This window comes from Ptychodera flava (genome assembly GCF_041260155.1).
Source record: "Ptychodera flava strain L36383 chromosome 3 unlocalized genomic scaffold, AS_Pfla_20210202 Scaffold_26__1_contigs__length_13983176_pilon, whole genome shotgun sequence".
Taxonomy (NCBI): domain Eukaryota; kingdom Metazoa; phylum Hemichordata; class Enteropneusta; family Ptychoderidae; genus Ptychodera; species Ptychodera flava.
The window spans coordinates 7,860,823-7,878,630 of NW_027248280.1; the positions used below are offsets into that span (position 1 = coordinate 7,860,823).

A 17,808-nucleotide genomic window follows, 5' to 3' on the forward strand; every position below is an offset into this window, starting at 1 on the left:
AACATATTTTTAAAAATTCCCAAATATACAGAGAAAGACATAACAGATAAAAATAATCGCTCGAGAAACTCTCTATAAAAATATTAGGTTTTATATTGGACATTCAATATACAAATTGGAGTTCGTGGACAGCTAAGATCTCAAGGTACAAATGCTAGTATCTGTGCAATTATTTTTATACCAAGAATAAGAGTATAACGAGCAGAGCGTAAATTGTTGAGGTAAATATACATTGTTTTTGAAACAACTTGTCGGAAATTAGTTAGGCCTACATATTGTAATATTCAAATGCAGTATACATGTAAAAATATAAGGATAAGGATAAGGATATTTTATTCCCCAATAGAACAGAAAAGAAAAAGAAAAATACAGACACATTAAGGATTAGTAAATTGGATAGGGACTAGAAAATAGTATCATACTAATCGAGTCCAGCCCCCTACCATTCACAATTGCTGAATCTATCATTTTGCCATAGGGCGTCATGTTGAACATTGTGACCTATCCTCGATATTTGAAATAAATTCTATGTCAATGTAAGTACATAAATTATAAAACTTTGTCGTAGAAAATATACATGAAAGAGAAGAAAACCTGTCAGATAAACAAGAGATGACGTTTCAGGTCTCTTTTAACTTTTGACTTAGATCTCAAGGATCTTATACTTTCTGGGATTTGGTTCCAGAGTGTAACACCAGAGTATTTCATCGAACACTGTCCTATATTAGTGGTATATTTAGGGATGAGAAGATTTCCCTTGTCGACTGTTCTGGCCGATGCGGAGATTATAACGCGATCTCCTATGGCAGTGGATCATACGTAATGAGGCAACTAACAGCTAACGAGAACCGCAGAGACCAATGATATGATTTTGACCAGGTTGTCACTCGCATTTATGAAAGTTCGCTCCATTTCACTAAGCCCTTGTTCGACATCAGAAATTCCCTTGTTACGTTTCTCTGTCCTTTTCCTTTGGTATTTCCCCATAGGACGAACAGTGCAGACTCGGAACAACGTTGATTTACTTGTAGCCTGATGAAAAGATGAAATATACACTAAGTAACATTCAGAAAAACACATGCACACATTTCGTCAGGGTAGATTTCTTCACAGATATTCGGAAGTTCATTTCTTTTTTTCGGTCAGTCAACATCAGTAGATGCTGTCACTCAGTTCTTGCAAACACCAAAATATGTTAGAAGTACTGTACTGTACTGTTTATTTTATTTTTTTTATTTTTTTATTTATTATTTGCACAAAATGATACATAAAACACCACAAAATGAACAAAATTGTGCATGGATTACACAGAAAAGTCGAAAGACTTATTTCCACTGTGGTCCATATTAACAAAAGACTAACAAAAAAATGGAAAAAGTACAAAGTGAGAAATCCGACAACAGAGAGTAAAACAAGCACTTCCAAAAATAAGTTAAACGGACTAAAACCCTCTGCAAATCACACCAAAGATTAAATGAAATCTCTCCTGACACGTTCGACATAAGAATCTTGCAAATGACGTTTTAACTTTTTTTTAAAATTGTAATTGGAATCAATATTCCTTATACTACGTGGAAGGCAATTCCATAACTGCGAAGCTGAGTACTGAAAACTTGTTTGAAATAATTTAGCTCCTCCTGGGATAAAAACTGAGTTATTGCCAGAACGTGTATTATAATTGTGTACATTTTGTCTGGTAATAAAATTTGACGCTAGGTAGGATGGAGCTTTACCCCTTATTATTTTATGCATGAGATTCAGTTTCAGATACGACACTCTTTGCTCTACACAAAGCCACCCAAGTTTTTCAAAGTGAGCTGGCCCAATATGTTCCCTGGGGTGCATATCTAGAACAAACCTTATTATTTTATTTTGTGTTGTTTGTAGTCTATGTTTACTGCCAACCTTCAAACCTTGATACCAGTAGGCACAGGCATAATCAAAATGACAATTAATGAGACTGTTGGCAAGAAGTATACGTGTTTTCCTATCCAAAAAGTGACGTTTGCGAAACAAAAACTTAAGACGAATGTTTGCCTTCTGAATTATTTGTGTGGCCATACTCTCTCCTGATAGTGTTTGATCCAGATCGGCACCCAAATAATTAACGATGTCCTTGGCGATGACATTGGTATCGTTACAGACTATTTCCAGCTTAGACTGTTCTGTAAAAAATGATTCGAGCCAAGAAGAATTGACTCCGTTTTACCAAGATGTAAAGTCAATTTGTTATCCACTAACCATTCATTCAAACTTTGCAATTCTTAGCTTAGTTCCTTTTGTATTTTACCAATATCCTCGTCAGAGACGATCAGTGCTGAGTCATCAGCATACAAAAGAAGTTTACAATATACAGCAGAACACATGTCATTAACATATTTTGAAAATAGAATCGGACCTGGTATCGATCCTTGAGGCACCCCACAATTAATTTGATTAAATGAAGACATATGATTATTTACGGTGACCACTTGCTGTCTGCAGTCAGATAAGAACTGAACCAACGAACAGCTTTTTGACTAAGGCCTAACGCTTTAAGCTTATCCAATAAGATCGTATGATCCACGGTATCAAATGCCTTCTGAAGGTCGATAAGCACCATCCCTGTTCGTTTACCCTGGTCAATCTGGTGTTTAATGTGATCAGTGATGTAAATCAAGCATGTATCAGTAGAGTACCCTGGTCGAAATCCTGATTGAAATTCATACAGTAAGTTGTTTTTCAAAAGGTACTCTTCTAGCTGGTCATAAATTATTCTCTCCAGAACTTTAGAAACAATGCTTGTAATCGAAACTGGCCGATAATTACCTTCAAAAGTTTTGTCATTCTTTTTGTAAACTGGGACAACTTTGGCATTTTTTAAATCATTCGGAACAACTTGTTGATGAATTGATAAATTAATAACATGAGTTAGAGGAGCAGCAATTTGCTCAGCGCCGTCTTTAATAAATTTGGCTGGAATATTGTCTAAACCTGTCGATTTAGTGCTGTCAAGAGAGGAAAGATGGTGTTCTTATCTGAATAAACCTGTGGAATAACCTTTCATTGATCTTATCCTGACCGTTTTGTGAGACTCAAATTGAATTTTACTAACCTTCCTGGTACAGTATGTAACATAGTGATCGCTGATACCGATTGGTAAAACGCCAGACTGGCAAATTTTGTCATGATCTGAGGTCAAGATAAGGTCAATGATAGTAGAACTATGTTTAGTGACTCTAGTAGGTTCACATATCAATTGTTGTAAAGCAAAAATATTACAAAAATTATAAAAATGTCTAGTTAGACAGTTGTCATCGAACGTTACATTACAATTAAAGTCACCAATAAATATTCTTGGTCGGAAATGCAATGTGTCGTGAGTAAATCTTCCAAATTCGAAAAAAAGTTAGAAAATTTTGGAGGTCTATATAAAGTACCAATTAAAATTGGCTTTGACTTTGGCAGGAGCAAATCAATCCATATGGCCTCTAAGGTATCATTTTGTAAATCCGAGCGCTGTCGGAAAGCAAAATTGGAACGAATGTACATGCAAACTCCCCCACCTTCTCTATTACGGTCATTCCTCTGTATTTCATACCCAGGTACATCAATCTCACTATCCGTTATGGAGTTATCTAACCATGTTTCACTCACGCCAATTATTGCTGCCTTAGATTCCCTGGCTAAAATCTTAATTTCTTCAATCTTTGGTAGTAAGCTACGAGCATTGATGTGGATAATATGGAGCCCCTTTCTCTTGAAACAATCGTATGAGCTTTGTCTATAAGAGGGGTATTTGACAATTTTTGTCAGGCTTGTTATTCGCACTTGAATCGCGGACTTCAGAAATTTTGTGTGTCATTTCGACGTTACCCTGAAGACACTCATCAATAAATGAATCAGTGAAAGGTGGGAGAGAGCATAGTGAACAATACCAGTGCTCTAATGGATTTCATAAAGTCTCGTGTATTCAATCGAAGAAACTCCTTCACATTTTGTGTGGAACCATTTCTCACAGGAAGAGCATAACAATCCATACTGGTTTGATTTGACAGGTTTTTGGCAATCACCGCAAGGAAATTTGCAATTAAAATTAGGCCCTGGATTCAATTCAATATCACCTGCCAATATCAAAATAATTATGCACAAAACACCACCTGTAGAATTCTTTTGAAGGTTGTTTGAATTAATTGTGCGTACCTTGCTTGCCGCTGTCGGCGGTATCAGAAAATCTAAGCAATTCAATGACAAATACTTATGAGAATCTTCAATGATAAATTCAGAGAAGTTTCTACGTTGACTATTGACTGAAATACTTTGAATCTGACATTGCTGATTGGAAAACCATGAACAGAATGAAATTCGAAAAAAGATAATGCTCAAAACAACAAACAGTGTTGGAATGAAAGAAAAGATACCGGAACAGTATGTCATTTTACAAATTAGAAGAGCAAGTTCCAAAGAAGTCAAAATTTGAGAGGTTTCTTTGATGACGAACAGAAGATCAGTACTTCAATAATACGAAACTGATGATTGAAGCCGCAGTGTCCGCTCTTTGTAGTCGTCACTACCTGGCCGCCATAACCATATTCTGAGTCGTCTTTCGATGTTGAAGTTTTATAAAAACAAGGCTCGCAGAGAAAGAAGTCCACACAGTATAAGCACTGATAAATTCTTGATCGAATAGTTATGTCGGTAAGGCAGGCGTCGCACACAATACTTGTCATAATATCTGAACTATACTTCGACGTGAAATCCAGACAGGTACTAGGAATGCTCACACCACGTTGGTCGATTTCTTTACGAAGTGACTTGAGAAATTTTAAACCTACCAGTACCAGCAGTACTTTAAAAGATATTTTCACAGGGAAGCAGCTTGAAATTCAAGGACTTTAACAGCGTTCGAGTTCCTAAGGACCAGAAGGAGTAATTACAGTGTAGTTACGGTGTACTCTGTTCGAACGTGGCGTGGCGTGGCGTGACTTGACGTGGCTGCAGGAACAGGTGCTTCTGCTACCGTCTGTGTCCACGTTGGCCCTCGGGCATTGAAAAGTTTGCAGTTCTCAGTCAGAAACAGCCTAAAATCGTTTTAAAATCCACCAAACGGTCCACAAGACAATAACACAACGACGTACTTGTACCAACAACACAAACCGGAATAAATAAATATAGTGCAATCCAGCAGCAAAGAAAAATAACGTTGAAAAAACGAAAATAGAAGGAGCAGCTACACGACGATGCTCACTGTACGACAACCCTGCGCAGAGTGGCTGTTACGAGCGTTGCTTTATCAATTCAATTCAATTGCCAATTTCAATCGTGTACGATAAACTTACCTAGTATTTGACGCATTTCAATTGCTGCGAATACCAAAGCAAGTGCCTTCTTATTTGGTTGACTAGCCTCTGTTGATAGATAAGACGAAATTATGGTATTTAATCGATTAAGAAGGATATTGCCGTACTAAAGTGAACACAACTAATATTACTGTTAGTGGTGGAACAGCTGCTGTAGTACTATTGTTCGTGCATTGTATGCCAGTTGGTTTTCCCAGCGCTCCTTATTGAAATTCACCACAATTATTCTGGATCAAATAATTCTGTCCGAGTTAGGAACATACCTCCATGGTCACTGGCTGGTACACCATGGTCACTGGCTGGTACATCGATTGATTGGGACTGGCCCTCCTCTCCCACGGACTGGACCACTTCACATGTTAACTTGACGTTGCCGTCTCTCCTTAGCACGCCACTGTCAACTTCATAGACACTGCCACTGGAAATAAATCCTTCTTCCTCTTCAACGGACCATGGCTTCACGGAGGCCACCACCTCATCATTTATTTTCCAGTGAATCTTAATTGCTCCGGGGTTGCCGTGTGTCGCATTGCATGAATACTTGTTATGTGCATATTGTGTCAATTCCACTGATGCAAATGGGGCTGGAAAAAATTAAAACAAAATGTGTACAGGGTCATGACATTGTGTAGGAAATTGTGTTTACTAAGATACAAGGACCAAAAGATATAATGTGATGTTTCTGCCTGGACTGTAACATACTACATACACATTATCTCCATTACTGTGATCATACTCTCAAATTAATGATCTTTTGACGAATGTTTTGCATCCTATGTAGGGGAAAAATATTTTCAAATATTTTATTAACATCGGGGCTAGGGAAACGCCAGTCTCATTAGAATCCATTGTGCAGGGAAGCATCAAATTTATGATATGTAATCCTACCCCCTTTCACACCAAAAAGGCTTGTTTCGGTTTATCGCGCACCACTTAAACTTGAATCTTTGCGTCAGTCTTTTTTCTTGTCTTATGCAGCACGAGATCGATCAATTTCAAAGAAAATGAAGTACAAATGCGGAAGATACCTCCTCCCCAGCATTCAAGCGACCATTATTCAATGAAGAATATTAGTTGTAAACCATATGTCAGTATAGCGGACTGGCTGAGTGGAACTAGCATGTGCCCAAGGGGTGGGGGGCAATATCGTCACTCTGCCTGTCTGTCTCTTCGTCCATTGGTACGTCTCCAGACCAAATTTGTGGAGCCCAAATATGATTTGAGTGAACATCTAGAATAAGTGGAATCTGGTAGGTGTAGCTTGCATAATAAATTTAAGAAATTTAGATTTGAATTAATCTTATAAATTTAAATATTAATTTAATTATTTAAATATTAATTTTATTCTAATAAATGTCGTTTATGCCCTTTTATAACGGAATAAATTTCTCTATACTTAATGGAAGTACCGTACTTGTGAAATGAGAAAATACCGGTAGCTTGGTAACAAAAAAACCAACAATAAAAAACCCAAGATGTGCACAGTTATTTTCATTTTCCTACCAGTACTGAGATTGTGATGATATTACCAGGCAGTTGGTTATACTGAATGGGCGGGAGTTCCCGTGTACTGCAATTTAGATGACCGTTTATGGCTATGTCAAGGCAATACCATACCTTATACAGTGTAAGATAATGAAGGCTCTCAAGCAGCATATAACGATACAAATATTTTGCAGCTTCAGTTCATCGATTATATAAAAGTTATATCTCTGTATTTTCACATGTGTATTTGCTAATTTACTTTTTAAATTGTCCTGTAAGTGTCAATGAATGCTCATGTTGTTGCCGACATTGTCTTTGAAAAATAAAACAATATAAATAAAATGATTGAAAGAGGTTTCTCAGAAAATGGTTTGGTACTAGTAACAACTTCAAATATCACAAACAAAAATCAGAAATATGTTGATGCCCAACGGTTATGTTTGTTGAAACCAGCCTTATAGGTTTTACCAATGTCATGCACCATTCCTATAAATATACGTAGTTATCACATTTATTTAGAAGACTGTTTGTGCAATATAGGTAACAATCAACATTAATTTGTATGTCTTGTCTTGTACATAAAAAAAAGCCTGACTTGACATGCCAAAAAAGACAGGAGGGTGGAGGCAATCCTAAACCTTACATACCTCGAGCTCAATCGTTTCTTAAAGGTAGATTCCTTTCGGATGGAGACAAATCGGTCGATCCTAGCTGCTATAGAACCAGACGATTGGCTAATTTCGATCGATCTGATACCAAAGTTTCACTGCAACGCGACTGATCGAGTCTGATGTTAGATACTTCGGACAAAGAAAAAAACGGAGTCCGGGATACTGCAGTGCTACAATCAAAGAGCCCATTTCATGTTTGACCTTCAAAAGGTAGAGATTGAGTTACACATAGTGTACATACTTAATACGTCCACCCTTGCACTCATTCGTTGTGGATTGGCGTTAATATGCTCACAAGCGAAGACGGCACTATCAGTATGAGAAGCATTCTTTATGACCAAAGTAGAACGCCCATATCCATCATCAAGAACTGTGTACTCATCGAAAATACTTCGACCATCATGAGTCAGATATGTTGAATCACGAAGCCATCGGTGCTTTAGACCTTTGGTGTTGGACAGTTGGCATTCAAGGATGATTTTCTGACCCTCATGTCCCTTGATATCCCGAGGGGGACGAACCCAGGTTGTCCTTGACGGAGTGGCTGGTGAAAAAAATGAACATTGTCATACATTATTGCCGTTACCATCTCATTACTTTCTTTCTTGTTTCTTCTTTTGAAATCAGACGTTTCTATCATAAATGCTGGCAAAAACAAAGGACTTACCGACAAACATATGTACCCTGACTACAAGCGATTGTAATACAGCACAGTATACAGTAGTTTTATACAGTTGTGATCAGATGTGGAAAGAGAGGCTGGGTCATTGAAAAATGTTCTCGACATAATACCATTATTAGTGCACAGGATCTAGGACAAAACTGAACTGTTGTGAATTAATCCTTTCTATTATCACAGAAAAGTGTATTTTAATTGGCTTAAAGTGTTTATCTCACCTTTTTTTGTATGTATGAACTAAATGGAATTGCATAAAACAATATTCATTATTTCGAAAAATCCATAACGTTGTAGTGGCAACTATTTCTGCAGTAGTGTATTTCACTGTTAAAGTTGTGAAAAATTCACCCTGTCAGGAAACGTCCGAGTTCAGATTCGCCGTGTATTGGTCATGTGACATGACGTCAGAAGTGGCTAACCTTTGAAAGTAATCATCTGAGAGCAATAGTCAACACATTGGGTACCAACTTCGAGAAGATCTCAGGTAGTTCGCTATGATGAAAAGATGCGCGGTTTCGACTACAACAACACAAACCTGGATGGTTTACATTTGTGCTGTTAATTTGGTGTGAACCTAGAGATATTTCCATGGGAACATGACAGAGTTGTGTGTTCAGTGTCAGTGTGACAATGTATACTAGCAGCCGACCCTACGCCGAGCTAGCTCAACCGCAAGTGCATACAATGTCGTCTTGATTTTACATTGGTACCGGGAGTTCCTGAGTGACCAGATGCAGGGTGCGCATCTGCCACTGTCGACCGCACTTTGTAATCCGTACATAATGCACGCACTGTGGCGGAGTTCAAATCCAAACCGTGCTGGTAAATTTGACATATGGGTTTGGTTATTTTTCAGCCGGGGGGGGGGGGGGGGTGGGGTTCATCAATTTTTTCGTCTGACAAACGGGGGGGGGTCATCTTTTTTTCAAGAAAAATGCAGGGGGGTCTACATTTATTTGAACACCGGCGACAAGATTTTGCCTCCCCCTAGGCCGTAAAAACTGAACGGTTCCTAAGCTCGATTCTGAAGCACGCCCCCCTCCCGAGGGACCGTGTCTGAAGGTATTCGAGTAGGGTTGCCGGTCGAGGGTCGTCAATAGCCATAAACGGCAGCTACAGGTTATTGACACCCGGGAGTCAATAGAGAACCCGTTTTGGGTGGAACACGCGTATAATTAAAATGCATAGGTGTGATGCACAGGTCTAAAAGTAATGCTTTCTGGATCTTTTGAAAGAACATTGCGAATAGGTAGGAAAAGAATAGGATTGAAGATCTACAATTTATGAATCGGTGACCATGATCCGTGTTGTGATATCTAAGATTGAACATCATGGAGCTTGAGTGAAATCCACTGGAGAATGTCAGATTGACATCAGAGTCGGGCTCGATAAACTTCTTGGTTCTTCAATGCAGAAAGACCAAGTATTTCAAACAGAATAAATTGAAAGTGTCGCTGGTAGTGTAAAGTGATTCAGATTGAGCTCCATTCCCAAGACTACGCTTTCTGTTTGGTTATAGCTCGGGAAGAGATCCAAATTAACTTTCATTTTTGACACCCCTTGCAATCGGCCCGTTGCTAGGATAAAGATTGAAAAGTGACACAGTAGGCAGTTTCTCAAAAATCACGGCCGTATTGCTGGGCTTAGGGTCTATGAGCATCCTCTGGTCGTACTTACCGTGAACCTCAACCTCGATGTCCTTCTGGTCTACGTCACCCGTTTCTTTAATCCGAGCCACGCATGTGTAAGTTCCTCTGTCGCTCATTGTGACTCCATTAACTCTTAGGCCTCGCTCTTCCATATCGTAATGTTGATCTGGAACGAAAAACAATCGGCAAAATTTTGTTACAAATTTCTTGAAATGACACTCTTCACATCATTGTCAAATGTTAGTCGTTTATTCAGAAAATTAAAAACTATAAACATTTGCATCACCTTCCTAGAGTGTTGAAATGTTACACTTGAGTTTACGCTATAGAACTTCGTCCACTCATTAAAAGTAGGAGTATATTGGAAAAATGTCCGTTACGGTGATATCATTACATTGATCATTTCTCGCTTACGGTGTCAATTTAAATATTCTCAGAGAAGATCAGGGCAAATAAACAAATATACGGTGTGTTTCAAGTCACTCGACCTACCCTGCGACCTCAAACTTTTTCACATTTTCAAAAATCACGCATTACTTTGCAGGCTTTTGCTACTTTTTGGATGACTCCTGAAATGAAAGTATTTGGACTGTCAAAATTTCTACATTTCTACATTTCTATCATTTTTGTAGGGGTCCATGTTAAAGCTCTTGGAGTAAGAAAGGTTTCCCAGTCTTCAATTTTCGAAAATCTAATTTTCTGTCTCCTCAGAGTTAACGCAGGGATGGCGGCCATTTTGAATTTGAAATGTCAGTAAATGTCAGGTAATTTGTTTCCTCCACTTTATAACTTTTCACGATGACGCTGATTTTTAATTATTGATTAGTAAGAGAATGGTTGAAAGTTTCATTGAAGAAAGTTTGAGCAAAAGTTTAAGTCTTTCACTTGCAAGGCTAATGTTACTTAAATATGTTGGAATCTTAACTCATGTGTACATGATCATCTGAAAAGTAGAGTTCCATAGTGTACAGCAGTTTACAGTTGAGGACAATAACGCTAATCTCAGTTCAATTTTATATGAACGAATTTCACAAATAAACCACCCACGTACGATTTTTGTGTTTTGGTTTCTTGTACCATATAGGTCTTACAGGACGTGTCTAGCGTAAAGGAACATATTGGCATCACATTATATGAAAACATCTCCAATCGTCATTAAAGTTCAGCTATTCAATACACGAAGAGTGGTGGCCGAAGGTCTCACTTTCCAACACGCCACGACATAGCCTCCCCTGCGAAAAATCCTAAAAAATCCTCACTACCCAGGCATTTAATGTGCGTTTTTGTAGTACCATATTCGGCTTACAACTAGGCGAGGTTGTGATTAGTATCGAAATGTCTTACCTTCGTTTATGCGGAAGTTGTTAAACTTCCAGGTCAGCAAGGGAAGGGGATATGACGTGACATCGCAAACGATGAAGCCATCTTCACCCTTGATCAGGTGCTGCGTCTTCGGTGTGTTGCGAAAGTCGATAGGTTCTGTTGGTTTGTTGGATAAAAAATGGAGTGAGCTTCATAATTTTCTCTGAGACTAATACTAGATTTTCTGTTATCTAAGGTTCCTTGTGTGCCTTAAAGTTGTCAGATTGACAGACCAATGTCAATGTTTATCAAATCATTTTTCACCTTGACAAGATAACCTACATTAGACGATTCATTTACATACACAGTTATGTCCTCTGCTAATCTAATTACCATTCAAAACACAACAATACATTTATCTTGACGGACAACAGGTGGTTGCTCGCTTACCATCGGTGATCATTACTTTCATTGTGGAGGGACCAGGCATTGATTGACTTTCAATTCCGTATAAAATGCTGACTTTTACTGCTCAGATAGACCTATTCTTCCTTTAGAAAATAACTCTCTTATTACTACATGCGAAAGTAACAAACGTATCTTTAAAACTCGGTAACACGACTTTACACTCATGACGACATTCACGTACCAATGACGTCAATCTTGATAGTGGCTGTATCTGATCCAAATTCACAGGTGTACGTCCCTTTGTCACTGTCCCTGATTTGCTCGAACCAGAGAGTTGCCATCTCTGCGTCCGACCTTTCAACGTACCGCCTAATGTCAAACCCTGCAAAAATATAGAGTAGAGAGACATATTAACGGTTTCATAGGGTCGTAAATTATACTAAACTTGACAGTCTCAAGATTGGTACATTCGATGTCTCCCCGTCCATTAAAATCAAAGTAAAAGATCTTGGTGTTCTGCTCGATTCGGATGGTTCTGTGACAAGTCAAAAAAATAAAACATGTAATACGGCTAGTTTTCAATCGGATTCGAACCCACAACATACGGCATCAGTCGCCTAGCTGAGAGGCCACAGAGAGAATCGCTCGACTAAATCTCCACTCCCAAAAAAGAGTGGTTCAATAGCCGGCTAAGTTGTTACATTTTTCTGACTGAGACCGCTCCACACGTTGTAGAGTTCGTGAAGCACTCACGCACGCATGCTCACTATCATACATCGCACATACAAACTTTAGCGAAGCGAAGAAACTCAATCAGTTCAAAATTTGGTTGCACGTCTCATAAGACGCAACAAGAAATGGGAACACACCTCACCTGTTTTATTCCAACTTCATTGGTTGCAAGTGAAAGAAAGAATAAAGTTCAAAATTGTACTCAACATTCATCGTAGCAAATGTCCACAGTATTTGCAATCACTGTAAGACATGCTCTTTTAAAGGTTACAAATGATATTTGCTTGCCCACGATGATGTGTCATGTATTCTTGGTTTTACTTGACCTTTCTGCTGCATTTGATACTGTCAACCACACTATTCTATTAGATGGTCCAATTTGGTCTTTCTGGTTATGCATTTAAGTGGTTTGAGTCATATCTTTCAAATCGAAGTCAATGTATTCTTATAAATTGCACTCAATCATCATTTCATCCACTTAATACCACAGGGTGTTGTCTACATGTCCGTCCCCAGGGGTGGGTAGGTGTTTCGTTGTATTGCTAATAAATATATATTCTACCAACCTTTGGTGTTTTGGTCTTAAACTTAGCACTACCCTTGACAATATTGTCTTATCAACATGCTGTATCTATTATCTGATGAGTTTGAGTGCCTAATTGGCCAAAGTAAGCAAGGGTTAATTACTAAGCTGTGGACGCTGTCACCAGATTATCACCGGATTAAATTTGACGCAGTCAATAACGAACGCACCAGCAAGGTATAACTGGAAGAAAGGGAAGAAACTCTCAAAAGCCGTGTCTAGATGTGGTCCGTAAAACTAGTGGACACTTTATATTCATGTATTCAGAAACAATCAGGAGGCAAAACAAACTTGAATATTCATTTATAAACGAAGTAAGGCCTCCACTAATGAATGCATGGTATGTGTCTACGCACCATGGCAACGTATATTGGAGAGGATTTTCTACATACTTCAGTGTCCCGGCGAAAATGGCGTTGGTGGACGTGTCGAACTTAACCGGGCAAGACCGGTCCTCAAGTCAACCTTTCAGGGATAATTTTTATTATGGTAAGTGAACATTTACAATTTTGCTAGAGTGATCGCCAAACAAACCGTACTTTTTGCACAGCTAAGGTTTTTCTGCATACAGTCGCCGGTGGTTTCATACGCGACGACAGCTGCTGTTAAGCTTGTACGTTAACTTGCATTTGCAACCGCGGGCTTAAATAATCGCCGGCAATGCATTGGTGGTCGTCTGTGCATGGATGTAAAAAATAGAACTAATTATGCTAATCCGTGGACTTATCAGAGGTTGTCACATCGGAAAGATAGTGATGTTAATGAAAAAGGGGTAGTAACCATTCCTATCTTTCACGATGTTGACCAACCCGTAAAATCCCTGATAAGTCCACGGATTAACATAATTAGTTGTGTGTACTAATTAATTACAGCATGTGTGTATGAGAGAGATACATCCTTGTAATGGAGTGTAAAATAAATAAAGAGTCACAGAGGCTAGGTTAGGTTATATAAACCATTTATTTTATTTATTCCGATCATTCAGAGCATGAAGAAAGAAGAGAAAATGATAGAGAAAACAGTGTGAAAAACTCAGAACCTATTGGGTCGCCTGTGCCAGCAACCGTATTGCGCAGCCCAGAAAGGTGCTATCGTTCGGTAATTATTCCCGTCAGTCCGACGTAGCAGAATGTACATAAAACGGAAAGCGTTGGTATCCTTTACACTCAGTTTTTGTCTTCTGAATTCATAATTTAATTTATCTTACACGATATATGCGGACGAAACGGCAATATAATATATATATATATATATATATATATATATTATATATATATATATATTATTATATATATATATATATATAGGCTATACGTCTACGTTCATCGTCGCCATAGCTTACGGCGCGATCAGTGTTGCATGTTGACTTGTTCAATTTTTTACACTGATACAGAGATGTTGTTCGAGTAGATCGATGTTCTGTTTATGTGATCGTCTAATAAAACGATTTAGCGTGTTACCCGGCAATGAACACATACATGGAACATGAGACTTGTGATCGTAGAAACAGCATTACTAGTTTTGTATAATTCTCGACCGCAGGTCATCCGGGTACTTGCGGTTTTTTTTACGTCATTTTTGCGTCATAGCGCAAAGTTTAGTTCTGCTTTTCTCCACACAATATCTGTATCATTCGCTCTTCTGTATCGTCTGATCTCTCTTTCACCTCGCTCGTATGCGTTTCACCAACTGACGTCACTCCGCGGTCGAGAATACACAAGATTACAAGATTATCGATTTCAACAGTGAACCTTGACCCTAGTGAAAAACTTGTATGACATTTGTGTGTTCGTTATTTGTTCTAATTATTGTGGCCGTCTCATGTCATTCGTTTGAGGAATGCAGAATTCAATTTTACCTTAACGAAATTCTTAGTACGTCTACGTCAACTGGACAGAGGACCCGGAGATAAATTGCTCAAATATCCAGATCAATTTGTATGGTCAGATTTGTTAAAGCTGGACACGCGTGATAGCGATTGGATCTCTGTATCAGTGTAAAAAATTGAACAAGTCATCAAGCAACACTGAGAACAGTGGGTAAACCAAAGCACTGAGTAGCTTTTCTGCCGGAGATGCGCAAAGTCCAGGTAAAGTCCTCATAGATTCGCAATTCACGAATCACTTTCTGATGGTTGCACAGTTTACCATGTTCAAAAAGTAACCACTCGAAACAGGGGGAAAGCTGCGATTCGTCGAATGGTTTCTCACTCGAGTCACTGTTGTTGGAATTCTGCCGACCTCTGGGAAATGACCAAAATTATATGTGTAATGTAATGTTCGTCTAATTCTTTTAAGGCATTGCTCGCGATCCCTGGGATCGCCTTAGTTCTAGTCTGCAAGAGGATTATGGAGGTGTGATAGCCTTTTGTTTTCCATTGAAATTGTAATCTAGTGGGTAAATTTTCTGATGAGACAATCTGGTGCCAGCGCATGCTTTAAGTTGTGACCAACGGTCATCAGTTTTGATGGCGTCTTATAAACCCACGCCAACATCCGGTGATGTCCATTGTCGACCAATGTAATGCAGAGACATATGCATTGGCCGACTGGGACAAGTTTTGACCCAATCATAGGCCTGAATTCAGGGGGGGGGGGGCTTTTTCGAGAAGTAAACGTTTTGCCACAGTGTATTTATTCTGTATGATAAAAGAACGTGCGGCAATCGACACATAATTTGATGTTGTGTAAAACAACTTGTACTTCATAATCAAGAAACCTGTGTGTGCCAAACCCTGAAATTCCAAATTCAAATGACAAGTGCTGTATTGATGACAAACAAATCCTAATCAGGATTAGATCTCAATAAACAATCATGCATCGATGCATTCCGCCCACGAAGACACTGTGTTGACAAGTTAAATTGGTCTATCAACATACTTTTGGAAGTAGAACAAGAACTTGCGATCGGAATACCGGACAATTTTTTTTTTGAAGTCAACAGTTACAACTACGTTCTTTTTAGGTATTCAATACTGAAAATCTTGAACTCTTACCGAAAGACGATGAAAAACACTGGCTGACTATTATTCGCAAGTCAGTCATTCTATATGATCAGGTCATTCTGTGTGTTGCCCTGCAACATGACTTCCCGCTTTTCCCTAGAATATTTGTTTGTGATCTTTGTACATATTCAGTCGAGGTGAATGAACAGCAAAGGACGTTGTTTGGTTTGCATCAATGTTTGACTTTTCAAGGGGACAGGCTGTGTTGAATGTTTTACGTGGAAGCTGTTTGACCTTAGGAGCTACCATGGGGCTACGCGGACGTGTGTCTGGGCATGTTTGTCGTTCGAGATATCTACGAATATTTGCGCTAAATGGTTGTGTGAGCAATGTGGTTTAGACAGGTATATGGGGTGAAGTAGGCTTTGAATAACGCTAGCGGCGTGGACGTCGTCTGTCAAGTGATCGTATCACAACAGTGGATTTTTACAGCATCGTGTACAACTAGCGCAATTTCTGAAAATCTTAACTGGAAGGGGGAGACAAAGCTACACTGCCTGGAGAAAGAGACCGGGATCAGTTGTGCCTGGGTAAGCAGAATATGCACATAAAGATTTAGTGAAGACACTCTCCGCAGTTCCGTCTTCAAAACACTGTACAGAAAGGTACCGAATCTGCGGAGAGATTCTAGTCTAATGAAGATTAGGTTGAACCAATCAACAAATACGATATTCTCTGTGGCGTACTGTTATACGCCGTAGCTGTTTTATTCTCACAGAGATATTCCTCTATATATGCACATCCTTATCCCATAATTTACATCGCTTGTGCTTTAGTAGTTTTCGTATGAGCTCATGTTATCTGATGTTCGAGTTGCGGACGATCCATAGTGAGCTCAGAGCCAGAAAGTGTAAAACCACAGTCCCTGTGGATAGAGGGACTGTGGTAAAACAAATCGTGTTTCCCTCGAGCTGTCTGTGACGCTGACATGCGAGTGAACTGGCAGGAAGTAGATTGTAGCTTCTGTCACAATTTGTGATTTTTGAAAGCATGGCCACAGCCAGATATATTCCGTAACGGACTCACCGTGGTACCTCTTAAGTCTGGGCAGCCATAAATCGCTTTTTATGATAACTAGTTCAGGATAATGTACTGCATGTAGCTAAGAGGAGAGTTGGAGAGTTAGCTAATAACGGGGACTATTTGTGACATAGGGGCTGGGTCAGTTTATGCCTTTCTTACAGACGATAACACCCTATATCAAGATTTGAAAATGGGTCGCAAGTTGAAGAAAAAATAAAATTGCAGCATAAAATACGTAAATTTTGAAGAGGAAGCGGAATAAGCTGTTTTTTACAAGTGATGGTAGAATGCGCCTCAAGGACAGACATTCGGACTCTCAAACTTTTACAATAAATTTTTGACCTACTTGTTGGGGCTATTTTGAAGCTCATGGAGTGATCAAGTTTTCGCCGGACTTTGAGAGAATCGAAATTTCGTATTTTCTTATCGGGTTAACAAAAGGATGGCGGCCATTTTGAATTTCAATTATCGGCAAACATGGGGTACTTTGTTTCTCCAGTGCCAAAATTTGTGCGGTGACCTCCTGATTCTTATTCTTAATTTGGAAAGAGAATGATAGAATATTTGCTTAAAGAGAATTTGAGCAAAAGTTGAAGTCTTCCATTTTCGAGGCGCGGGTGGTGATCCTCTATGAGCTACTTCGGTTGGTACGATAAGCAAAATCATTTAGCCAACAAGCATTTTATCACCTTTTGAGAACCAAAGATAAGTCATCAGAACCCGAACAACCAGATATGAACTTATTCATGGGACAACTTGATATCTATCAGATCAACATCATCTGTGGCATGTGCATCAAATTTAATGTTGTAATTTCGGATTTATATCACTAATTACAAAGTTCATAAGATATGAAAATGAGCCCTTAATTAACTTGACACTACTAAATCCTTCTCAACACAGTCAGGTATCTGTCAAATCAGTACCTGCAGC

General features: G+C 38.9%; 1 protein-coding gene across 1 annotated transcript; it reads right to left on the minus strand.

Moving 5' to 3' along the window:
* Positions 1–316: 316 nt before the first annotated feature.
* On the minus strand, positions 317–12,429 carry LOC139126104 (neural cell adhesion molecule 1-like). The gene is made up of 7 exons (XM_070692155.1): positions 12,408–12,429; positions 11,775–11,915; positions 11,168–11,302; positions 9,852–9,989; positions 7,737–8,039; positions 5,603–5,923; positions 317–1,032 (listed from the first exon to the last, which is right to left on the minus strand). Exons 2-7 carry the CDS (start codon positions 11,872–11,874, stop codon positions 1,022–1,024), a joined length of 1,008 nt encoding a protein of 335 aa, XP_070548256.1. The 5' UTR covers positions 11,875–11,915; positions 12,408–12,429; the 3' UTR covers positions 317–1,021.
* Between the last annotated feature and the right edge of the window lie 5,379 nt (positions 12,430–17,808).